This window comes from Passer montanus, unplaced genomic scaffold (genome assembly GCF_014805655.1).
Source record: "Passer montanus isolate IOZ18808 unplaced genomic scaffold, ASM1480565v1 scaffold5, whole genome shotgun sequence".
In the NCBI taxonomy this organism is placed as follows: domain Eukaryota; kingdom Metazoa; phylum Chordata; class Aves; order Passeriformes; family Passeridae; genus Passer; species Passer montanus.
In genome coordinates, this window is record NW_024369929.1 from 15606246 (window position 1) to 15631278 (window position 25033).

At 48.7% G+C, this 25033-nt stretch overlaps 2 protein-coding genes across 7 annotated transcripts; one reads left to right on the forward strand and one right to left on the reverse strand.

The window, feature by feature from the left end:
* The first annotated feature begins 10606 nt into the window (after positions 1 to 10606).
* LOC120509114 (gonadotropin-releasing hormone II receptor-like) lies at positions 10607 to 22177 on the forward strand. Of its 6 annotated transcripts, none has more exons than XM_039723426.1 (4): positions 10607 to 10972; positions 12187 to 12696; positions 12962 to 13163; positions 13434 to 19571. In XM_039723426.1, exons 2-4 carry the CDS (start codon positions 12193 to 12195, stop codon positions 13838 to 13840), a joined length of 1113 nt encoding a protein of 370 aa, XP_039579360.1. In that variant the 5' UTR covers positions 10607 to 10972; positions 12187 to 12192; the 3' UTR covers positions 13841 to 19571. The 6 variants fall into 6 exon arrangements, 4 of the variants coding, with proteins under 4 accessions (XP_039579360.1, XP_039579359.1, XP_039579358.1 ...); XM_039723425.1 differs by having other exon boundaries at positions 12190 to 12696; XM_039723424.1 differs by lacking the exon at positions 10607 to 10972 and adding an exon at positions 11239 to 11684.
* PARP16 (poly(ADP-ribose) polymerase family member 16) lies at positions 19174 to 24465 on the reverse strand. Its single transcript, XM_039723022.1, has 6 exons — positions 24220 to 24465; positions 23204 to 23341; positions 22212 to 22418; positions 20966 to 21137; positions 20480 to 20621; positions 19174 to 19880 (listed from the first exon to the last, which is right to left on the reverse strand). Exons 1-6 carry the CDS (start codon positions 24463 to 24465, stop codon positions 19736 to 19738), a joined length of 1050 nt encoding a protein of 349 aa, XP_039578956.1. The 3' UTR covers positions 19174 to 19735.
* Between the last annotated feature and the right edge of the window lie 568 nt (positions 24466 to 25033).

Genomic DNA, 25033 nt, shown 5'->3' on the forward strand with positions numbered 1-25033 from the left:
TCTGAAAGTACCTGTGGAGCTGGTGTTATCCCTGGTGACACCAGGTGGAATTTCAGGTGCTTTATTTTATGCACCCAAAATTAATGAACTGGGAGGAGGGAAGAATATTGCCCCAGCCATTTGGTGCCTCAGTTTACCCATAAAATGGGGCTGACAAAGAGCAGTCATTGGTGAGAGCATTCTTATTTGTAAGTGGTACTAACCATCCCCTCTGAGACCAGGGAATGTGGGACTAGGAAATACTTTGATTATGGCTCAGCAAATCCCAGTCAAGCAAAAATAACAAGCAACACATGAGCGGTGTTTTGTGGGCTTACGGTGGGGTCGTGAACTCGCAGCCAGACAATAACCAGGAAAAAATTAATCCTGTTTCCCACTTGGCAACTATTTTTGGAGCTGACTGCAACTGGTTCAGCACTGGGTTTGGGATTGGGATACATCCCTCTGTACCCAGACAGGCGATGGTACAAAGGGGGGCTCAAGCGGCCGGGTTTTGGCAGCAGGAGGGTTTGGAGCTGTGTCCCCTGTCTGGCAGGGGGCTGTGCGAGCCGGGACGGAGCCGCGGGAGATGAAACAGCCCCACGGGAGCAAAGCCCCCCAGACCCCCGCTCCAGCTCTAACCCTTCCCCAAGCCCATCAGCTGGGAGGAGGAAGGGAGAAGCGGAACTGCATCCCCCTCGATGTTTTCAGCCTCTGTGCCGTCATCTGCCCGTTAATTAATTTCCACCTCACCTTTAATCACAGCCACTCTTAATTACGCCGCCTTAGCACAACAGAATTCTATAACCACTATCTGTCACAGAAGGGAAAACAGCAGGATTGGGGTTTTTTTTCTCTTACCTAAAAAGCCATAAAAACCCCACTTAAGGAGAATCCCGTCTTCTCGCCACAGAGCCGCCAGCCGAGCTGAGATCCGCGGGCGAGACGAGGGCTTGTCAGCTGCGTGTTCAGGGATTTGCAGCCGGCTGGGGAGAGAGCTGCAGCTTACCGAACCTCCCCTGCGCCGAGCGGAGCCGGGCTGTGTGCGAGCCTCCCGCCGCCGAGGCTGCGAGGTCGCTTATATAGCCCGGCGTGTAGCTTAGGGGATGGCAGCGAGCCACCGGCCGCGAGCACAAACAGATCGGACCGCGAGGAAACCGCAGCCTGAATAATCCCTTAATAAGGTGATGGTAAACAGAAACCTGCGGCGATGCCACGGCGTGGCAGCCGCTGCCGGTGGGACAGGGTATGGTGTGGGTACCACGTCCTGGTGTGGGCACCGCATCCCAGCACAGCACCGTCACTGTTAGGGGCTCACTCGGGGTCTGGGTCTGAAATAGATGCTGCTAAGTGTTGGAGGTGGAGATACAGTGAACAGGCAATGAGTTTTGGGGATGCTTTTTTGGCTTTACCCGGTCTGGGACACATATGGTGCCCACCCAGCAGTGCACGTGGATTTGCCCCATTTTGCAGGTGTGGGCTCAGCTGGGCACCACCATTCCCTGCATTGCCTGCCTACCTCTGCCCCTGTGCTGGCTCTGCCAGGGATCAAATGAGGATGCTGTGGGGATGTGAGGATGTGGGACAAAGCTAGTGGGACTGGTTTGAACACCCAGGGTAGCACAGAGTTGCAGAGGCAGGACCATCCTTGTAAATGAATGTGACTGCATCTCAAGCCGTGGGGAGATCTAACAATGACCCCTAACCAGAGTTTCCTGCTTGCCCCAGTCTGGCTTCAGCCTTCCAGGCTTTTCATCCCTTTGCAGTCACATTTTTCTCATGTAACTTGTGGCAAGTGGTCTGTGGACACAGGGCTCCTGGGTGTTGACAAAGCACATGGCCTTGTGCAAGTGACTGCCACACATGCATGCAGCCCTGGAGCCACTGGACTGTGCAGATGGTTGCTGCAGGAATGTGGTGTGAAAGCAGGTGCTCTTTGTGTCAGGAGCAACCCCCAAAAGATGGGGATGGGTGTTGGGGCAGCCAGTGGAGGTCAGTGGTGTCCCAAGCTGCTTCCTAGTAATCCTTGTCAGCCCTGCTGCCAGAGGGAGTGGTGCAGGAGGAACACAGATCAAGATGTCACATAAAAAATAATCAGCAGTGACCTACACTGGCTCCTGTTTATGTTTACAAGGGAAAAGGAAAAAACACCTGAGATGTGCCAAAAATGGCAGAATGTTTATATGGTGGACAGAGAGTGCCCAGTGAGCTGGAAGCTGCAGACCTCTGACATAAACATGAAGATCATCTATGTTTCCCCTCTGTGATGAGGACAAGATGTGGGAAAGGTGCTGAGGCAGGGAGCAAGGAATTCATCTTCCCTAGATGGAACCTACCTCCCAACACATCTGACCCACACTAAGCACAGCACCAATGCCTTGGCAAGACATCTCCAGTCCCACCAGCTGCTTGTCCACATCCTGGCATCAATTTCTATGGCTCGCACTGCTGGGTAAGGAAATGTGCTGTCTGCAAAAGGAATAAAATGCTATTCCTTACATTATGGAAATGGGATGATAGCTCTAACCCAGTGCAGGTGCAGGCATTTCTGCAAGGGATTTTGCAGCCTCCTCAGCATGGCTGTTTTCTCTCTAGCATGTCTCTTTCAAGACAAGCTCTGGAGACATGTGTGTGGCTTTAGGAGCAGGTTTGGGACTTATGAGTTCATGCAAATCCCGAGTCCCTAGAACAGTTCATTTGCACAGTCTCTCTTGGCTTGACCATTCCTTGCTGCAGTTCTGACATGTGGCTGACTTTGGAGGGAACAGCATGAGAGGAGCCCCAGATGTTCCCAGTGCTGAGCACCACCAGCTCTGGGAGAGGCTTTCCATCTGCCTGGAGGTGAATGATGCCCCAGCCCATGGGGTGGAGAGGACAAGTCAGGGGCTGCCCCATGCCCGGGGTAGTCTGCAGGGCTGTGGTACCTGTAGCCAGTGACAAGGATGCATCCAGACCAAACTGCTTCTGTCTTTCTGCCTGTCACCAGTGGCTTCAGCTGCCTAAGGTGCTCCTTCCCATCAGAAAGCAGCAGATCCACAGGCTCTTGGACTCATTCCCCTCCTGGATTAATGCTGGGGAGCCAACCCAAATCTCATTGTTTTTTTCCATGGTTTCATCACTGATGTGTAATGTAAAAGCCATAAGGTATTTATGTGAATGCTGCCGTGCTTAATGCTCCCTCTGACCAGTGCTGAGGCTGGGGCAGTGTCAGAGGAGTGTGACAGCAGATGTGCCAGCAGCATCTCCCTCCCCACACCCCTTTGTTGTTGTATCCATAACTTTTCTGGTGTTCATCTAATAAATTCAGGGGAAAACTGGCTAGTAATGCTCATCCTGGCTCTTCATGCCTCCCACCATTTCTAGTACAGCATGGGCTGAGTGGCCATCTCCAAAAGCCAGCTGCATCATGCCAGGAGGATAGCAGGGTTGGAGGGGCTGCTGTCAGGGCTGCATGTGAAATTTACAGGCTGTGGGGTCTGCAAAATGCTCTGTGGGGCCCATAAATCCACTTTTGGGCCAAGACCATGCCTAATTCCCTGCCGGCTGCCCTCGTCCTCCCTCCCTGCGCCCTCTCCGCTCCGCCAAAGGGAGCTGACGGTTATTTTCCCCTGCTGCATGTTTCTGGGCTTGCTTCTGTTTACGGAGATGGGAGTTAAAATAACTGATTGATGACTTTGTTCCATCCCAAACACTTTGGGGAAGTTTGCGTGGTTTAGAAGGGAGAGCTGGGAGCTGGGATTTCATTAAGCACTTGGCTCCCGGCACTTCTCCAGCCATGCTCCAGGGGTGGCTAATGTTGTTTTTTAAATCCTGTTTTGCTATCCCAGGAGCCGGAGTGGCGATTTCCATGGTTTGTAGGAGAACTTGGAGATGTGGCAGGTCCCTGAGGTTCCCTCTGAGCTCTGAAACACCAGCAAACCTCGCAGCCACCACAATATTGTTTCACTTAAGCCCTCCTCCACCGCTTCATCAGCACAAAATTGCACTCCAGCTGCCTAAAATCTTTGGAAAAGAGCTAAAAAATTGAATTACTGGAATTTGTTTTCGTTGTGTAGATGAGGATTTACAGGCTATGACTGGGAGAAAAGGAGTGAGTGGACCTTTTTCCCCTCTGGAAGGATTTGCTTGGGAGCTAAAGCTTCTACTGGGGCTCAGTAGGGCTCAACTCCATAAACATCATTTATGGAACAGATACAAAACGCAGCACACAGTGGGGACACCAGGAGAGCCAGGATCCAGGGAAAGACTGATTTTAGCTCTGGAGATCAGGAAGGTTTTTTTCTGCAGTGGTGAAAGAGCCAGGAGTGAGGAGACAGTAAGTGTCTGTGCTGGTTGTGGGGTCTGTTCCACGGGGTAAGCCCCCAAATGTCTGCTGGCACCAGCACAACACAACTGACTCCTGACATGTAAAAGAGGGTGCTCTCTGTTCCATGATTCCATCTGTAAAGGAAAAGGGCTTTTGCTAGTGCTCTTGCAGGGCATATTTGCTATTGGAGTGCCCAGGAACTGTTACCTTCCATCCTACTGCACACATATAGACCCACGTACACTTGGGAGGGATTCACTGGTCACTGGGATGTCCTGGACTGCACAAGGGTCCCACTGGTGTTTCCCTCCTAGGTGCCATGGCCCTATCTGCTGTCTCTCCTTCCCATCAGAGCTATGAGAGGCAGAAACCATGATGCTGAGAGCACCAGAAGTGCCTCAATAGCCAATCCCTTTTTAATTAAGTGTCTGAGCTGGGGAAATTAAGATAAGAATACTGACTCATTTAGAAAACTCTCTTCGAGATGGAGAAGGCCATTATTTTCAAGCCCTGCATGAATAATGGATATCTCAGCCTCTCCCTGGAGCATTAACTGCTCAGGGACACTTGCAGGACAGCACCATGGTGTGGGGAACATCCTGCCCACAGATGTGGCAGGGCCTGAGCTGTTGCACAACCTCTGATCCGTGGTGTAAAAGCGGTCACAGGATGGGAACAGGCGTGATGGGATTGTGGCCAGGTCCAAGCCAGGACAGCACCTCAATGGGGACATTTACACTGCAAAGGAAGGGCAGGAGCAGAGCTCCAACCCACAGTCTCCCAGCTGTTTGCTTTAGCTCTGGACAGGGTTGGATGGACAAAGACCATCCTGTGTCAAAGTCCATGTTGATTTGGGTCATAAATTGCTCCTGAAGAAATCCTTGATTTATTGCTCCTGTTTATGGGTATTGGCTGTGGGCTGGGATGCACTCCAGGCTTTGCACCCATGCTGGCATGGGGAGCAGCCTCCCACACATGGGATGGTGATCCCTGGTCTCATTTGTGCTTTTTCTTCCATATTCTTGCTATAAGACAAGTTGAACTGGACAGGCTTGCAGTGATTTACACCAGCAAAACATCAGCCAGCTTTTCCTAAAGACCAGCAAAATCCTGCCTGATCCATGCAGGGGCAGGCTTGGTTCTTCCAGTTTGTCTTTGTCCTCTTTTGCAGGGATTGCACTGGCAGCACATTGGAGAGGTGTAGGCTGTGTAAGTCAGACCAGAGGCAACAGTGATGGCAGTGAAAGTGAAGCTTTGAGTTAAAAAGTGTTTTTAGTGTTCGGACGAGCCTCTGCATGGAATGGACAGAAAGAGATGGAGCCATGAGGGCAGTGGGCACTCCTTGTTGAACCATGTGGGGATTTCTGTCAGGTTAATTTTTGCACTGGGCAATGTGGAGCCGTGCCTGGGCTGGGGTAATCGGGGTTGATCCACCCCCAGGTTTCAGCTCCAAAAGGGTTTGCCAGCATCCCCACTGGCAAAAGAGAGCATGGAAATGCCTCCCCTTCCTGGAGTGCCTGTGGTCATGGGGGCGACCGGAGATGTAAAATATCTCATGACCTCATGCACTATGCCAAGGACATGCTTGGAAAAGCCGGGCTCTGCCGAGCTAATTCCAGCCTGCTGGGATTCCCCCTGGAGTACGTGGCCAGATCAGCTTTCACTGGAGGGTGAATGTGTGTTTGCCGGGAGCGCACCAGAGGGTTTGGTGGGGCCAAGAGCTGCTGGAGGAAGGCCTGGCAGCTCCTGGTGTAAGCACCTTGTCCCATCTGAGACAAAAACTGCTGGGAGCAGATTGCAAAGGCAGTGTGGGAGATAAGCACTTCTGCAGAGCAACAGCAGGAGCAACTTGAATGCTGGCTCCCAGAAATACCTCCCTGGGAGGCCAAATCTGGATGGCGGGGAGATGTCAGCATTGATGCTCATCCTAAGGGATAGTCACTGGCTTCCTGCAGCCCCATGGCTTGGCTCAGAGCAGATTTCCTGCAGGAGGCTAAAAGCAGAGTTGGGGAGCAGAAATTATATCCCTCTGGCTCATCAAATTCAGCATTGATGATATCCCTCCCCACCCAGAAACTGATCCTTTCCTAAAAGCATAAAGGAGGATCATGTGCCTGCATAAAGGTCATCCAGGAGTAACTTTAAGCATTGAAAACTGCTTGGAGATATGGAGCTCATGGGAAAGGGGAGTCAGGGGAGGTGTTCCCTGCTTTTTGCTCTGCAAGCCCTGCATAACTGCCCAGGGTCCCACAGGGATGTCAGCTTTCCCATCTCACCTCTCCCCCACTGCAACAAAGGAGAGCAGCCCTTGAATTTGGCCAGTGTTTGGGAAGGAGCATCCAAATGAAGCACCAAAATATGGCCTTGGGACCCACAATCCTATTTGAGAGCTTGGAGGGAGGAGAATATTTGGAGCAACACGATGCACAAGTCCCACAGGGAATAAAAATATCAGAGGATAAAAGAGGGCACAGAAGGCAAAGGCAAGGAGACCAACTAAACCCTGTCCAAAAACAAGGGCAAAATTGTTCACTTCCATGGTTAGTCACAACGAAAACATTGGCATTTCATAATTTCTTCCAGCTCAAAAATAATACCCCGTTAGGGCAGTGAGAGCCCTGACTGGGTCAGTGTGTGCTGAAGCTGAAGGGGACCCATGGCCCCTCTGCTGACCCTGTGGGTGATTTTCTTGCTTTACTGGGGACCGGGGTACCAGGTGAAAGTTTCCAAATAATTTGTCCCCCCAAATAAATTCCAGCCTGGGCAGGAAAGCAAAGCTGCTCTGGGGAAGCTCAGCTGAGTGGGGCAGTGATGCACACACAACCCCAGGTTTTATCTCTTGGTGGTGAGCAGAAAGGGCTCAACACCAGATCCCACCACATTTCTTGGGGCTTGACCTCAGGATTTGGTCTGGGATGATAAATTCCATCCCCTTTCTTTTCCATTTTAGAGATGAGGAGGAGGATGTTACTCGGGTTGACATGTCCTGATGAAAGATGGAAGAAAGACCCTGAGAGCTGCTTCTCTGCATGGAAAGATGTAAATTTGGGGAATCACTGGGAATGATGCTCTGGACATCTGAGCTCAGCAGCATCAGGAGCACCAGCCTGGGGTATTAAAAGGTGGGAATTGCAGCAGGTTTGAGCATGTTTTTCCCAGTACCCCTGTCCGATGGTGTGATACCCCTGAGAAGTGTTTTTATCAGTAAGGTTTTGATATACAAAGCTGAATCAGAAACAGAGCATTGTCTCACTAAGAAATGATCTAAAGGCACATTTTACCAAGTAATTGAGCCCAGAAGGCAGGACAGATCCCTCCCTCTGCTTTAAACACAGGTTTTTAGGAGGGGGATGGGGTGATCCAGATTATCCCCAGGAGGGGCAGCAATTACCATCCCTCCTTGGCAGGTTCAACAGAGTGGCCAGGGCTGGCTGAGCAGGCAGAATGAGGTGCTGGTTTATCCCTGGTGATCACTGGGCTTTGTGTTTGTCCTTTGAGATTCTGTGGAATTTTGGGTGATGCCCTGTTTCAGACCTGTTTGTAACTTACAGCACAGTGGCACTGTGCTAATTTTTATGATGCTGTTATTTAATGAAAAGGCTGAAAGCTGGGAGCTTCCCAATTGGTTGACTTGTGAACTTTGGGTAAGAAGAGAAGCTGTTCCAGAGGTGAGCTCATTTCTAACCTCGGGAAATGACTTAATGGACGCTGGTATTTACTCACAAAAACATTGCATGTCAGATGTCCCTGACTAGACTTTCTGTTTCGAGTCCAGTATGAGACAAAAATTTCCTTGGATGAGCTGCTACTAAGACAATTCAAGGTTTGGAGAAGAATTGCAGGGGGAGAAAAAAGAATCAGCATTAAAAACACTCTGAAATAATGAGGCTTTTCTGAATAAAGGGAAGTTTTTGGGCACCCAGCCTGGCAGAAACACCTGCCTGGGGGGATGGTGTGGGTGATGAGTCCAGCAGAAGAATCTCCCATCCTCACCCTCCACAACAACCAGCAGCTGGAGTTTCTCTCAGAGAGGAAAATACAAGTTTTTCTCTTTGGGAAGCCAAGCCCCCAGCAGTGATTTATCAGAATAAACAAAAGCAGGTTCCCTGCCCCGTGTTTGCTGTAGGTTAATGGAAATTATATCCCACACTGCTCGCCCTTGATGAGATAGATCCCAGTTTATACAGGGTGTCTGATGGGAAAACTTGCATTTTTATTCAAGGTTTGCTCATGCAGAAATTGTCACTGGGACTGTATTACCCAGTGTGGTTCCTGATTTCTGTTTTTTCCAGCATCCCAGGATGGTCCATGTGGATTTGGGGAGATCAGTGCTATTTGGAGACGCTGGGGGAAGCTCTGTCCCCTCATGACCCAGCACTGGACTGCAGCTCTGGGGATGTACTGGGGCAGCATCCCAAGAGGAGGAGATTTCGGGAAGAGCCAAGCTGGGATGTATGGAAACAAGCTTTGCCTGCCAGCACTGTTTCCTAATCCTGGACACCAAAACCCTCTGATCGTTAAACCAGCGTTCAGAGATTCGGCTGAAGGCTGCCATGCAGACAACATCCAAACTGACCTTTGAGGAGATGAGAAAAAGAAAAAAAGAGGGAAAACACAAGGGGGTTACTGTGCAAATGCTGGAGAAAAGCAGTCATTTCAATAAGGGACCCCACCCTTAAAATAAGACTTATTGCTAATGCATGCCCAGGACATTTCTGTGTGATGGTATGCTAAAAAAATCCTCTCCAAACAGGGACTAAAGGCTTTGTTGTGGCATGAGCAAGACTTACAGTTCCCAAGAAGAATCCTGTCCCTCTCTTGCATCATACAGCCAGGGATGGAGAGGACATTTCTAGACAAGAAGGCCACCAGCCAGGATGAAGGACAAACAGGGAATACATTCCTGACTTGCTACTTAATTGCTTTCGTGCAGGTGCAAAGGGCTAAATGAAAGGGAAAATAAGGATGAGTGTGTGGGGCCTAATTAATCTCAGCTTTAAGCAGGAACCTAATGTCAGGAGGAGGTGGCTGCTGGAACAAACAGGCTTCCACCCAACTTCTATGCGGATTTTGTGCTATTTATCCCCCAAGGGCCGGGCTCATTTCCAAGGCATTGGTGGGTGATGCCCCTGTCAGGTAAGGAGGTGATGGGGACAGTCCCATCCCATGTGGCAGGGCTGGCTGGTGCTTGCTGGCAGTGCCAGCAGGGTCTGCTTTCCTCTTTCCCTTTGTATTGAAAGCACTTCAGATGCAGGAGTTGCCCACTGTGGCTCTGAGGAGAGAGTTTCCATCCTGATCCCTTTTGGCACCTCCATGCAGAAGTGATGGAGAGTTTAGGGGATTCCAGGGCAAACATGGTCCAGTGCCTGCAGCATCTCCTGGGTCTCAGGAGCTGGTCCCTCTGCCACACAAGTTGACTCTTAAACCCAGAAAGGTTTAAGAGTCAAATTGGAAAAGGGGAAAATTTCTTTTTTGCTTGTGCCCAGGAGCACTCCTGCCAGCACAGCAGCCTCAGAGATGGCGCAACCACCCCCAGAGCTCAGGCGTTTCCTCCTGAAATAAGTGAGAGTAGTTTTAATGACGGAAAATCTATTCCAGAAAGGGAATCTCCTCCTCTTGGGGAACAATGCAGAGCCACCACTGCCAGCCCGGGATCTGCAGGGACCTGTATATCACGTACTCTTTAATTTAATAGCCTGGAAAATGTGAAGGCCTATCTGCATGTCATTAAAGTCTCAGTGAAGCCCCTGGGAGTGTGTTTGTCAGTGCTGGCCCCAGCAGGGCTTGGGGTTGTCCCTCTTTCACCCCCACAGCTCCTTTGCTAGCCAGAAGAGCAGGATGTCCTCAGTTTCCCTCCCTGTCCTTGCGTTGCACTTCATATTTTTTAAGCTCTTTTGAGCTCTTTGTCCCTCCCAAGGTCCTTCCCTCTTACTGTGTTATGCTGCAAGAAATACAGAAAGGGCAAGATGGGAACTGATAGACTGCAGGGAAAAAAGTGTATTCATTAAAATGGCAAAATGAGCCATGTTTCCCCTTATTGAGTCCCTCCTTACAGCATTTCCAGTCCAGGCATGTACCTGTGATGCTTCCAAGGACCCGTGTGGTCCAGGAGCATCTCTGAGGTCCGTGTGTGCGCGTGTCTGCGAGTTTCTCGGTTGTCTGAGCAACGGGACGTTCATCACTAACTCCCAGGATAATTAACTCATTTTCCTGTATTTATAGCAAACCAGTACAGGGAGTGTTGGCACTTATCCCTGATGGAGCCACATTTGGCCACAACGTTTTGAATTTTGGCTGTTTCTTGCATTACAGTGGCTTTGTCATCATCCCGGCTGCCTGCTCATTAAGTGGGCAGCTCATTAAGCTAACAAGGGCAGGGGTGATGGTGGCTGCCTGAGCCAGGCTGCCCATGGGTGCCTGCCACGGTGTGCCCCACTCCTGGTTTGCTGGTGCAGAGGGTGTTTGCAGCAGCATTCCCATCTCCAGATGCCTGCATATGCCTGTGCTAACAGCAGCGTCGCTCCCAGCTTGCCTGCTGGCAAGGCGAAATTTTACTGCTTCAAGGTTTGTTGCAGGGATCTGATGCAAGGAAACGTTGGAGCATCCTGACTCAGCACCGCAGCGGTGGGAGACCCGTGGGAAAGGCACAGAGCATCTTCTCTCAGCATCAGGGCATGCGTATGCCAGGTATGTTCCCATCAGTGGGATAAATCCTGACCTGCACACGGATCGCTCGTTTCTTCCAGAGAAGCAACTTGGTACTTTTTAGCTGTTCTTTCTTTTTGCTGCTTGTTTGTTCAGTTGGTCTTTGGGGAGGGAGGTCTTTTTGAAGGAAGCAAGGGTAAGGGGGCTCAGGGTGCGGGTGGTGGGGCTGGAGGAGGGCTCATTGCTGCAAGGTGTTGTTGCAGAACTGAGGAGACAGATTTGATCTCTGCTGCTCCTGTTATATTGTATAAGGAATGCTTTATTTTGGAATCAGCAAACAGGAAAGTGCTTGAAACAGTAGGAGATGTGCTGTACCTGCAGCTGGGACTGTAAACAGCTTGTGGCCACAGGAGCTGAAAGTGCGTGCCCTTAAATCGTGAGTTCTACTCAGGTAAAAAGGGCAATGAAATCAAGCGTGGGGGACAACCACACTGCTCATCACTCCCCAGCCACCCCTGTTTTAGGGAGGGTTCTACCTTTCCCTTCTCCTCCTCCTTTGCCTCTAGAAGGGAAAGGGACAGAAGTGTTGTGCTGGTGCTGCTGGGGTCCTGGGAGGGTCCAGCCTCCTAAATGACACTGTGATCCTCTCCCAGGAGCCACTGTAAGACTCTGGACAGTGTGGGATGCCCCTTCTCCTGCCTGGTCACCCCAGCTGCTCCTGCCCATGACCCCAGATCTGGCACTCGAAATGGAGGTGGATCATTAAGGCTCAACACACTATTGGGAAGGGCTGTGGGGTTTCTAAAAAACTGAGCCCTGCTTACAAACCCCCTTTGGAAGGACGAGTCCTTGAACCGAGCTGCCCCAGCACAGGCTCAGACAGCTCTGGTATGACCCATTCCCAGCAGGATGCTGGCAGACAGTGACTGCTTCCATGGCTCTGGCCACCACTCCTGCTTTCCCAGCTGCTCAGCTACCTTGCAAAGAGCTAAAAATATATGTCTGTGTGAGCAGTCACTGTAGCTACAGCAGGGGTGAGCCAGAGAGGGTGGCCAGGCTGGGTCACCATGGTGGGGGGACACGTTGACTTTGCAAAGTGGGCAACACAGTGGGGACAGGCAGGGACAGGATGGGACAAGACAGAATGGGACAGTCTGCTGCTGGTACCTCCAGTGCAGATCCCACCATCTCCCCACTTTTGTCGAAGCTGCAGCACTACACAGCTGGTGGGGTTCACTTTGCTGCTTGTGTTTCAGCAGGGCATGAGTGAGGAGCAGCTCCCTGCATCTCCCCACTGCCCCACACGGGAGGACACCAATGTCTCGGCCTCTGCGTACCCCCAGTACTGGGTGGAGCCCCGGTTCACCCAGGCAGCGAAGGTCCGTGTGATCATCACAGCCATCTTCTTCCTGCTGGCGGCGGGCAGCAATGCAGCCGTGCTGGGCAGCCTGCTGAGGAAGAGGAGGAAATCCCACGTGCAGCCGCTAATCCTCAGCCTGGCGCTGGCCGACCTGCTGGTGACAGTGATGGTGATGCCCCTCGATGCGGCGTGGAACGTGACAGTGCAGTGGTATGGAGGGGACATCTCCTGCAAGATCCTCAACTTCCTCAAGCTCTTTGCTATGTACGCAGCTGCCCTGGTGCTGGTGGTCATCAGCCTGGACCGGCACGCAGCCATCCTCCATCCCTTCTCCCGTGCTCACCGCCGCAACGGGATGCTGCTCCGTGCTGCCTGGGCTGGCAGCGTGCTCCTGGCTTTGCCCCAGGTAAAGTTCAGAGTCCTCCCCATGGAGTTTGCCTAGGCTGGGGTGGTTTTGGAAAAGGGCTTTTCCATCCCAACATCCCCAACCAGTCCATCCCAATCCATGGACTCCATGAGCACCAGAATAAGGCAGGAGGTAGGTGCCCAGAGCCTGTCTCCCAGTCCGACACCAGCAGGGAGGTGCTCTCCGTCCACAGCCAGCAGCATCTCCAGGAGGTGGTGCTCTATTCCAAATCCTCGCTGAGTTATTATTTGGTTCTCCATTTCAGCTTTTCCTCTTCCACCTGAACACAATCCCAGGAAGGAATTTCACCCAGTGTGTTACTCATGGGAGCTTCCGAGCACACTGGGAGGAAACTGTCTACAACATGTTCACCTTCACCACCCTCTACATCACCCCCCTGAGTGTCATGATCGTCTGCTACATCCGCATCCTTTGGGAAATCAGTAAGCAGCTAAAGGTCAATAAAGGTAAGTAGATCCCAGCCCTTTAATGTCCTCCGTGACTGAACTTCTCCATCCTGGAATTGTTGGGTGTGTCACAACATCCTTTGAAAGTTAAGTTTTGCACAAACCAACTAAGAGGTTTTGCACAAACTTATTGACCCCAGTCCTTGCTGTCTTCTGCTTCCTGTGGACATGGACCAGATTATGAGATGGTCTTCCCTCTCTGGCAGAAGCAGAGTCACGGATGGTTATGTTGTCTTGGTTTTCCCCTGTCTTCTTGACTCTCCTTGGCAGGTTTGACAAGAAATCAAAATGACCACATCTCCAAGGCACGCATGAAGACTCTCAAGATGACCATAGTGATTGTTGCTACATTCATCATCTGCTGGACCCCTTACTATCTCCTGGGCTTGTGGTACTGGTTCCAGCCAGCCATGATCCAGAAGATGCCAGAGTATGTCAACCACAGCTTCTTCCTCTTTGGCCTGCTGCACACCTGCACTGACCCTATCATTTATGGACTGTACACCCCTTCCTTTCGGGAGGACGTGCAGCTGTGTCTCAGGGGCATTGAAACAGCCATCACCAGGCAAAAGAGACACAAACCCATCTCAGCCTCAGAGAAGAGCACCAAGGATGGTGCTGCAAATGGTGGGGTGGCATCAGGGGGCTCCAATGGGACAACTGTCAGCACGGTCTGATGAAGAGATGTACCCACGAGGGGATGGCAGGCACAGCTTTGGAACTGTTTTGTCCTGTAGGACCATTTTGGAGACTGTCATGATGAGGTTCCCTACTCAGCTTTGGTGGGTGAGGGTTTCTGGCCAGAAATTGAGAATCTGCCTCCTGCCTGTACTCAGGGTGAAAAATATTTGGGGGCATTTCTGGTCATTCTGCTGTATTCTGGCAGCACCGTGACAACTACAAAAACATCCTTTTTGTACCTGACACATGCTCCAGCCCTGATTCTGGCATCAAGATTCTCCACACTTCCAGCATCAACCTCTGGGAGGAAATTTACCATCTCCTCTGTGGTCCAGGGTCCTGTCTCTGGAGTGGCTGGTCTTCAAGTGCCCTTTGCACCTACACCCAGCTGTAGAGCTGCATGGATGGTGTCACCCTGAGCCTGCAAAGGTGTGGTTGCAGGCTTTTACTCCGTTTTCTCCACACATTGTAGGAAAAACTCTCTGGAAATTTCAGATCTCCTGACTCAGAACTTGCTTGGTTCTCCCATGGCTCTGTGACAAGCCTCTAAATAGCTGGAGGCTGACTAATGCAGGAGCTTTCATGTCCCAGGCATGGTAGGTAGGGAGGGAGTGCTGTGGGGATGGAGGGACTCAGGAAAGAGTGGTACAAAGAACCACAGTGGGGTGAGGTTTCTTCTCTCTTTTGAAGAGAGACAGAAGGGAAAACAGTCCCTGCTACTGTTTTCTGCTGTGAAGGGGATGGTACAGACAGACACAGCAGCTCTGTGGGACACGGGGCAATCCAGGAGAGAGAGTATTTGTGGTAATGAGAACCAGACCTGACACTGCCCAGCCCCCTAGACCTTTCTGTCCCCACGTCCCAGAGCACAAGCTGGCAGGGTGCAGGCCACATGCTGGACACATTTGCTTTGCCATGAGCAACACCAGCCCCTCATCTCTGCCCCAGCAGAGCAGGTGCAGCCACCCCACAGGTGTTGTTTGAGGTGTCCCAATGATGGAAGTGATGGGATGAAGCTGATAGGGATCCATCAGCACCTTTAGTGCCAGATGGAGGTAAACGAGGGCAAGGAGGACTTCTGGAGGGATCAGCTGAGCTGTGGTGAGTAATAGGGGTTGTTTGCTTTCTATTATCATGCCAAAAGTTGCTTGTGAAGGCAGAAGTTTCTTCTCTGGGTGTGGATTGAAGAGATGCCTTTATTCAACTGTGTTGTCCTTTCCAGGTAATTAGAAATAGTGGATTACTTATTTTTTTCATTCTCTGATGATTGTTATTAAATGTGGAGTTTGCTTTTGAAGAGAAATTCAGTTTTAAGTCAGGTGGGTTGTTGTTTTCTTAGTTTAACTAAACCTTTGGACAGCTCAGGAGCTCTGGACTTGGCAGGAGGCAGTTTCTTGGCTATTTTTGTGGCCACTGCAGCTTTGAATGAGCATCTGGACTTTATCAGGATGAAAGAGCTTTGTTTTAAAAACAACCCTTGTCTTACTGTGGTTGCATGTGTAGGGAGCTGGGAGATGTCTTCCCCTCTAGAAAACAAATCTCCTTTGGGCACTGAGGGGGCTTTTTCTCAACCCTGTTTCCAAGAGGTGTTGGCTCCCTATCAGCCAGAAAGGATCTGCATTGGTCTCCCAGTTCACCAGCTAACAAATTATTGAAATGAGAGGGGTGGCAAGCAGTCCTTGCAGGCTGGCTGAGGCTGGGCAATGAGGACATGGGAAGCTGCAGTGCTCAGAGTGATGCTGAGCTGCACAAGGGTATTCAGCCGTTGCCCTTCTGGTACTAATTATTATTTATGCTAAACATGTAGCCCAAGGAGAAAAAAAAAATCAATTAGAACTGCAGGAGCCCAGACCAACTGGTGGGGACTAGCGTGAGCCATTTAGGAAGCATCCAAGCTCCAATGAGATGCGTAATCGCAGTTTGGCTTTCCTGGGCTCATTCTGCTCAAAGTTAATTACCCAATGCTAACAGAGCAGGGGGTGCCTGATGCCAGACTGGCAAAAAAAGGGCTTCTTGTAAGGTGATGGGAATGGCTTGCAGTAGGGGAAGCTAATTTATTCATCAGACACTCCTTTGGTCTCTTTGTTTGTACTGCTGATGGGAGGCAGACCTTGAAGGTGCGTTGGTTTTCTGGCAAGCCTTGAATAAGTAGGAAAGCGTCTTTAATCTACTGAAAATTGTCTTCATCCACTTTTTGCTGAGTGGGAGAGAACAGATACAACATTGCTCATACACGTCTCCTCTTGCCCAGCAACAGGAGAGCTCAGAGGTCTTCTCTGTGGAGAAAGAAATACTTTTTTTTCCTTGTGGGAAGGATTTTACACCCCATGGGTACAGTGAAAAGGCAAAAGTGGGTTTGGCTTTAGGGGGACTCGGCGATCTTACAATAATTTAGGTTGGAAAAGATCTCTATGAAGAGTAGGAAAATGGGGATTATTGCAAGCATTTGTACTTTAGTCCTTAGGGGAAGCATGGCACGCTCCTTGGGATTCTTGCAGGCACTCTGCTGTTGTTCCTTTTGCCTATCTCTTTCATACCTTCCCTCCTCTTGCTGATGTTCAAAGTGACATCTTGTGGAGTCTGGAGTGTGGGCAAGGTGCCCAAAGTGACAGCTTTTATGAGAGAAGGAAAATGTCACTCGTGTGCTGCTAAGCCATGTGACCACTGCATGCAGGAAGAGGAGCAAGCAGGTGGGCAGCACCTCCCTGGGGAAGCTGGGATCACTCAGGGTCCTGCCAGAGGTGGACCAAAGCCCAGGCCTGGTTTGAATATTCCTGCATTTCTGATTCTGCTTTTCTTGTATTTGCTCACACTTTAGAAAGCACAAGATTTTTGCATCACTTATTAGGAGCATGAATCCCCAAGTCTCACTTTCCCCCCCAACCCAGGGGTGGTCCTGCTTTCTGTGATGCTTCCTTCTCTCTTCCCCCACAAACCTTTTGTCTCCAACAGCACCTGCCCTTCTCCTCAGCTGGCTCCTGAGATATCTGTATATAAATATATATAAAATAGAGAGAGAAAAAAATACTTTTTATATTTATTATCTATTTATGCTTGTTGGAGGAAAATTCTCCCGCTTCCTCACAACCTGCTCATTCCCACCAAGGAAACACCAGTTACCACACTTCTTGCAGTCCCAGCCAGGATCAGATTTGTCTGATTCGGTAACAATTCCTTAATATTCACCACAGTAATGTAATGAACATATTAATAAGAGCAGGTAGCTCTGTATTTTACAAGTCCTCGACCTCACCCTGGGCCGCCTGCTTCAAACACAGCGGCCCTTTGTTCAGGAGAAAATTCTGATTCATTCCCTGTTAGTGTTTTTATAGCACTGTGCATGTTCAAAGAGCCACGCAAGTGGCTTAAGAGGCTAACACAAACCTTGGGTTAATTCATAATACTGTTAGTTACTCAGCACAATACCCACATTAATCCAGCTGACTGCCCCTTGCCACGTTGGGAAACACATGCTGAAATCAGCAGGGAGCTCCGAAAACAAGCGTGGGAGTAGGATATTAAGTATTTTGCCAGGCTGCTAGGTAGGATCTGAGCACCTTAAATGTATTTAAAATATTTTCCCATTGCTGTTGCCTCGCTCCACAGCTGTGGAGCTGAAGCAATGAGGAGGCTGTGCCCAGAATCCCTGCAGGCCTGAGCATGAGGGATGGGGCTGCAAGCTCTTCAAGGGATATTCCAGACACATCCATCAGAACTCAGCCCCCACCTGAAACCACCTCCTTTTTTTGGGGTTTATTCAAACTGATCAAAGCAGAAAAAGCTGGGTTTTTTTTTTCCTTTGATACCTGCTGATTTCATTGCAGAGCTGGACTGTGCATGTCTGCCATGAGCCCCTACAATGCTTTCTCTCTGGGGACATAGCCTGGAACTATTATTACTTCTGCTTACTCTCAGAAACCTTCCTATGCAAAGAAACCCTAAGAAAAGAGCTTTAAATCCCTGCTGCGTCCTTTTCATCTGGCTCAGGAGCTCCCAGGTTTGTGCCTTTCCCTGCAGTGCAGCAGACAGCCATCCCACAACTGCTGCTCAACCTCCTCCTTTTCCAAAGGGCCCCAAACAGCCCATCTGTTCCAAAAGGTTTTTGTTTTTTTTTTTTCAAACAAACCAGGCTTTTACAAAGTCTAAAGTACCCTTTAGACAGCATCAAATACCTCCAGGTTTTCTGGAAGGCACATTATCTCCCCTAAACTTGTATAGTTACATGGCACAACATTTAATATAACTTGCTGAGGAAAACAAAAATAAGCCAACATTCCCATGACCCCTGTGCACATCCCAAACCCCAAGTTTCTGCACTGAAATATCAAGGAGTAAAGTAGTCAAAACTGTTGCACAATAAATTATTTATGTATATTTTAATTAGAAATCTCTGCTATAATTAGCACAGACACTTCTTGGGCTGAGGCGCTGCAGTGTCCTTTGACAGTGAGCATTATTAACAGGCTGTAAAAGGCAATGGGGAATTGGATTATAATGTTCTTGTTTTGCAAGCTGTATGGTGAATAAATAAATTTGTTCTGGCAGCAAAATGAACTGGGATAAATGTGTCTAGCTCCAGTCACTAAGAAGAGGGGTTGCTGCAAATGAACTTGTTCTCAGCCTTGAATTAAAAAACCTGATTACCAGGACATTATTTCTGGCAATTAGGTACCAGAACACATCAGAAAAATAAGAGATTTTCTTTGAAATATTTAATGAGTAAGCTAGTAATCACAGACTCATTTGCTGGAAATATGTGATGAGTTGGGGTTTTTTTGTGGTTAGGGTTCACTGTGCAATGAAAATCTGCATTTATGAAATCTACTAAAGGCTGGAGTGAGAGACTGAACTGTGGCACCTCTCTGGCTTTTCTTCACCTAGATTCTCTGGGTCTTCATGGGGTTACTCCATGCCCAGTCACTAATCAGAGGACAGTGCTTTGCTCCTTTTTCTGTTTCAGGCAGTTGTAGGTTGCTTTGCAAACACAAATTACTTGACAGGAGGGAGAGAGGACAGAGCATTGCCCTGTGTATGTTGCATTGCTGGACATGGTGTATTCTCCAACAAATCCCCGGTTTGGTAAGAACAATCCTTATTCAGTATTGATGTTGAAAACCCTGAGTTTGTCTAATCTGCACAGTAAGCCAGGATAAGATAGATCAAGGCTGAGACCACAAGCCTTGTAGATGTTTGTGCTGGTTTTGTCCAGGATACAATGGATTTTCCTCATAGCAGTGCAGTAACTATGTTTTGGATTTGTGCTTAGCTGCCAGCTGGGATTAAAACACAACAATGTTCTACAGATGGGAAAAAAACATACTAGAAACCATTTAAGTTCTTCCATTTGGCGGTTGTTTTATTTCTTGTTGGTTTTTTTTCCTTACAATCATTATGCTGAAATATAAAAATTCCTGGCCAAAGTTAGTTTTAAAAGTTTAAAAGTAATTCCATCTGCATTGATACATGCCAAACATCACCAGATTCAGTTTCTGAAAACACACTGATAAGACTCCCAACAGGTTGCTTTGCCTGATATCCAGAAAAATCCTCCAACTTGTGCAAACATACTTCAGCTTGACAAAAAATAGGTTACACCTGAATGTTTCCATGCTTAGTTTTCATTAATCTTAAATAACCTTTTTTCCATGGACCCTTAACGATTGGCTCATGCTAAGCTGCACCACTGTGATCCTTTTCAGCTGCACTAGGCATCCTCATGAATCCCAGGAACACAGAAATAAGAATAAATGCAGAGATGCCACGAGGATTAATATACTGGTGACAGAACTGGGCACCTTTATTTCCAGAGCTCTGGAATAGATGCAGTGCACTGCAGATCAGCTATTGTTAAGGCACGTGGTGAAACTGACAGTTTATCATCTCGGGTTGGCTCATCTCTCTGAGTCAAATATTCTGTGCCAGTAGTAGATGAAGGTCGGTGAGTTGCTGGCCCCTATCACTATCAGCAACAGCAGGTACAGCATCATCATAACAGCAAAACGGTGGGTGTGGAACCAGGAAGATTCATGAGAAGGCCTGAAAAGGGAAAAAGGCATGAATTTTATCAGAGATGCACAAATACCTTGGCAAAAAGTATCTCAGGCTTCGTTATTTTAAGCCAATCTACTAAAAATAGAAAGTTGTTCCACAATCCCAGTAACTAAAGAAGCCTGATTTTTACCACATCCCTTTTCCTTAACTCCCCATGCACAATCCTGTCTTTTCTCCCCATGTTCACACCTTTCCCTGTGGTCTGGAGCTGTAGCTGCCTGGCCTGTAGACACGTGTTGAGTAGCTGAGTGAACACTGCCACTCAAGATAGATAAGGGCAGAGTTAAAACTGAGGCACTTGTAAGAGATGCAGTCACCAGACATCCACTCTTGGTTTCCTGCCACAAATACTCTAAGTGCTTACAGGTCTGGTAAAAAAGCAAATTTAGCTGAGCCTGGGAATGTCAAAGAGCAAGACAGAGGCAGCACGATGGTGTAGGACTTATTTCCACAGGAAATAGGCTACAAACAAATTCTGGCAGTGCAGTATATCTTTCTTGGTCGTTTTCTGTTGTTTTTCAACAGTGAGATGTGTTTATCTGGCTGTTGCAGCAGCTCATCCCTCTAGACAGCTGAACTCTTACCTCCTATGCTGCTTCTGTGAATACACTAGCAAGTATTTAACTCGTAAAAGCTGGTTGTTTGTGACAACAAAGTATTTCTGTGGTACATCTCCCCCTTCGCTGTTTTTCACTCTTGCTCTTTTTCTGTCTATTTCTTCTGAATCTGAATTGGGAAAAAAAAAAAAAAGCAGAACTTCAAGTAACTGTAAAAAAAGTAAACAACCAACACCCCCATACACACCCCCCAGAAGAATGGGAATGAGATAACCAAAAATCTAGTCTTGGTATTCCCCTGAATCCCTCAGCATCCAAGAATAGAGTGAGAAGTTTGCTTGAGGCTATACCACTCCTAGTCATCCTTGGTATGGATGACATTATGGCCCAGACCAGGGTGACAAGGAGGTAAGTCTCCCATCCAGTGCTCAAGGAGCCACTGATATTAACAGGGAAAGAAAAACATGAAGGACAGATGTAACTACTGCACAGTTACTACTGTGCTAGACTCACCTTTCTTTTTCACCTGACACTTCACATCTGGGTGGTCAATGATCTCACAAACAGCCACACAGCTGAGGATAGAGCCCAGTGCACTTCTCTGCCAGCCGAGACCGTGAGGGCTGTACAGCAGAGCCAGGCTCAGGTCACTGGTCAGATACGTGCCTTCACCAAACAGGGATGTCTGAAACAGACCAGAAATCTACCCTAAAATCATGTGCTGCAAACCTCAAACAACATACAAGTGTTCTTTCCTTTCAGACTGGCAGTTCTGCTCCTGAAGGTAAATTACGAAAGGCCTTTCTGACCCATGCTGGGCCTGGTCCATGCACTGTTTTTGTCCTGGCACAACTTCCTTGGGGTGGGGCTGCTGCCCTCTCCCATCCCTCAAATTAGCTGCTTGGCAGAGCACTTGGTGTGGACAGATTCATGCTTTCCCGGATTTGGAGTTAGTTTGCCAGCAAAACTATTTTACATCAACATGACTGCATTGCTGTTAAAAGGCATTTCATCGATTTATTGAGACTGTCATCATTCAAGTAATCCAACTCCCCAAACAGGGCAAGGCTTGACTTCATTTAAATCCATGCTTTACTAGAAAAGAGTAAAGAACTTTTTGATTTGCCACACTGGCTAAAAATATTACTCCAGTAAGTCCATTGTACTCAGTAAACCATTACTCATTGAGAATGTGGGGAAAAAACACAGTCCATGTTGACTGGAATGTCAAGCAGGTGCTGTGTCAAAGCTGCTTCACAGCTGACACAAAAAGCCAGGAGTCTCAACTTCCCTTCCACTGAAATCAGAAGAGGTGCAAATCCTGTGGGATGTCTCCCTAAACCAGACGATTTTAAGAAGGCTCCACTGGCAAGTAAGCACCTGAAACTTTGCTGATCTAAACACAAGGCCAGGCAGAAAATCTCCACTATCCCCCGTCTCTGTAGACAGGCACTTCCCAGCTGCAGGCTGTCAGACAGGCCAGGATTTTCAGAGGAATTACCCTTCCTTATAAAGAAGCAAAGGACAGTCCTAATTTGTCACACTGGTGAAAAGGGTTTCATGCCACTTCCAGTCTTTACCCCCAGGCTGCACTAGAAAATCCAACACAGCCATCCACAAAGGCCTACACTGAAATGAACGCAGCAGTACAAGAGCATCAGCACACTGCATACCCTGAAAGGAAGCTGGGCCTGTTTTTAAAATGTGTCCCCAGCTGCAAGTGAGCAAGGGAAGATGGTGTCAATGGCAGGAGCCTCACCCTGTTCAGGTGGCAGTGCAGGCCGTGGTGCAGGATGGAATGGAAGTTCTCCAGGCGGCTCCCGTGGAAAGCGTAGATCAGGTCCCGCTCTCCCCTGGTCTCAGCAAACTTGGTGTTCATTTGATCACAGTACACGATCTCAAAGAGGTAGTCTGGAGCAGGAACCGCAGCCCCAGACATCCCTGTGAGTTCCTGGATCTTCTCGTACTTAAAAACAGGAAGGAATATCACTGTTGGTTTATGTGGTTAGATTACTCACTGGAAATTCTGCTTCCCGTCCCTTCATACTGTTTAATGCATTCTGATTATGCTTTTCTGAGTTAGAATTCAACACTGTCCAAATTCAGAAGGAGTAAGTGCACAGTAAAAATACTGCCAGCTTCTTGCTATTGAAGTTAAATCCTTAATCTTCTCTCCAGAAAAAAACCCCAAACCTGAATTGTAATTATGAATTAATTTATGATGCAAGGAGAATATCCCAATTCTACTTTGGCTACTAAGCCAACATATTCATCAGCTGATCTTGCAAGAGAAAAAAAACACAAAAACAGAAGTTGTTTTCAGCTTGCTGCTAATCTCTACAACTATTTTGATCCCTGTTACAGAAGTGCCTCAGTGGCTCTGAACCTTTCACTTTTTTGGGGCAGAAGACAAGAGTTCTCTTTCTCAGTGACGAGCAGGCCCCAGCTCCATGACACCCAAATTGGACTCTCTCAGACTAAACCATGCATGTACGTGTTATGTTAACTGCAGTAACCAACTACAATCACTGCCCATTATCAACTACCCAAACTGGTAACTATTTCAGGAACCAGTGTTCCTGAAAATTTACCTAAAAACGACCCTCTCTATATACAGAGAAGAATGGATTTATGTTCAACTGTCAAGCTCTCACAATAACCGACTTAATTCTGGCAGGAAGAAATATTCTCTGAAGTCCAAGTTTGCCTCAGAAACCAAATTCTAATTGAGATTTTTCAGTCAAAACTTACCTCCTGTTTCTTAGTACTTTGTATCATGAAGACTTTAGATGATAGAATCCAACTAAACAGCTCCCAGGTCCTTTTATCTGTATTTGGAACAGACTCCAGAATCTCTTTCAGGCTTGGTAGAGCCTTGGTGTCTGCAAGCTAACAACAGAAGTATTTAGCACAAGCTCCTTAGTGCCATTGCGATTAAACAGGGACCTCTAGTGAAAACAAAACAATATTTCACCCCAACAAACTGAAAAACATGTTCTGTTCTGAGATATAAACACTTGTTTCCAGTTTGTGAGGAAGTTTGTCAATTGCTCTGAATGTAAACAGCAAGCAAGTTACAAAGGGTGATATTTACCAATGCTATCTGTAGGGTTTTTTACAGGAACAATCAGACACGCTCCTGAGAGAAAACAAGCTGTCACAGGGCAGTACGTGCAGTGGACCTGACATGGGGGTGTTCAGGCCATTTAACATGCAAATCCTTCAGTATGAATTTGAATTTAACGTTGGTAAGCTCTCATAAAACTTCACATAATATTAGAAACGTTAAGGCTGGAAACCACATCTGAGGTTACTGAGTCCAACCCTTCGCCTAACTTTGCCAAGCCCACCACTAAACCATGACCCCAAGTGCCACATCTCCGTGTTTTCTCAACACCTCCAGGGATGGTGATTCCACCACTTCCCAGGGCAGACTGTGCTAATGCCTAACCACCCTTTCGGGGTAGAAATGTTGCAGGATAGTCAATCTTGAGCAGCTCGAGGCCGCTTCCTCTCGTCCTGTCGGCTCACCACCTGTCACCTATCGCTTGTTACTTCACCTGCCGTCCACACCGGATCTGGGCGTTTCCCAGTGCGGGTTTATCGGTCACAATCCCAGACACTCTTTTAAACCTGGATTTCTTGACTGGATAAACCCTTCGTCCTGCTTTATCCGTGACCCTGCGGCGCCGCTGCCCTCACCTCTGCGGGCGGCCCGCGCTCCCCATCGGGGAGGTGCCCGCCCGGGGCCGGCCCCCGGCACTCACCAGCCCCTCGAAGTCCTTGGTGTCGCCGCTGACGTAGCGGCCCGGGAAGGGCCTCAGCGCCGAGTCGCGCTTGTAGCTCTGCAGCGCGGCGGCGAACAGGCTGCACCGCAGGTCGGCGGCCAGCGGGTCCCGCCGTGCCGCCTCCCTGGCGACGTGGGGACGGGGAGGAGGGACAGAGGTGTGGGGGAATGACGCCTTCGCCTTCGGTAGAGACCGTGAGACGATTACAGAGGACAGTGTCATCATCCCTACAGGCAGAGACCAGGAGACGGGTTTAGGGGGCAGTGGCATCTTCCCCCCACCAGAGACCAGGAGAGGGGTTTAGGGGGTGGTCGCATCTTCCCCTCAGGCACAGATGTCTCATGTAACCTGGAGGGGGTAAAGGGAGCAATGGCATCTTCCTCTCAGAGACTGGAAGGGCTTGTGGGTCAGGGGGGGAAATGTCACCTTTACCTCAGGTACAGACCAAGTCACATCCATGGCCCACAGGGAAGGGAGGACATGGAGGGGGACTCCATCTTGGGAGTTTGCATCCATGTGAAACAGTAGATTAACCAGAAGGGTCATCCAAGGAGACTGCTTTTTGTGTCAAATTCTGCCTTTAATTTACATTACCCAATTTAATAGATACCTGTACATGTTTTTATCTTTAAAACATTGTCCAGTCTGTGAGGTCTGTGCTATTTTTCAACTTGCTTGCTCCAGAGGGTCTCCCACATGCCAGCAGCAGGGATGGGTGCCCTAAGAAGAGAGCTAGCACCACACAAAGCCTTTTCTCAGGAGTTATGGAAATTACCCAGACTTGAAATGCAGC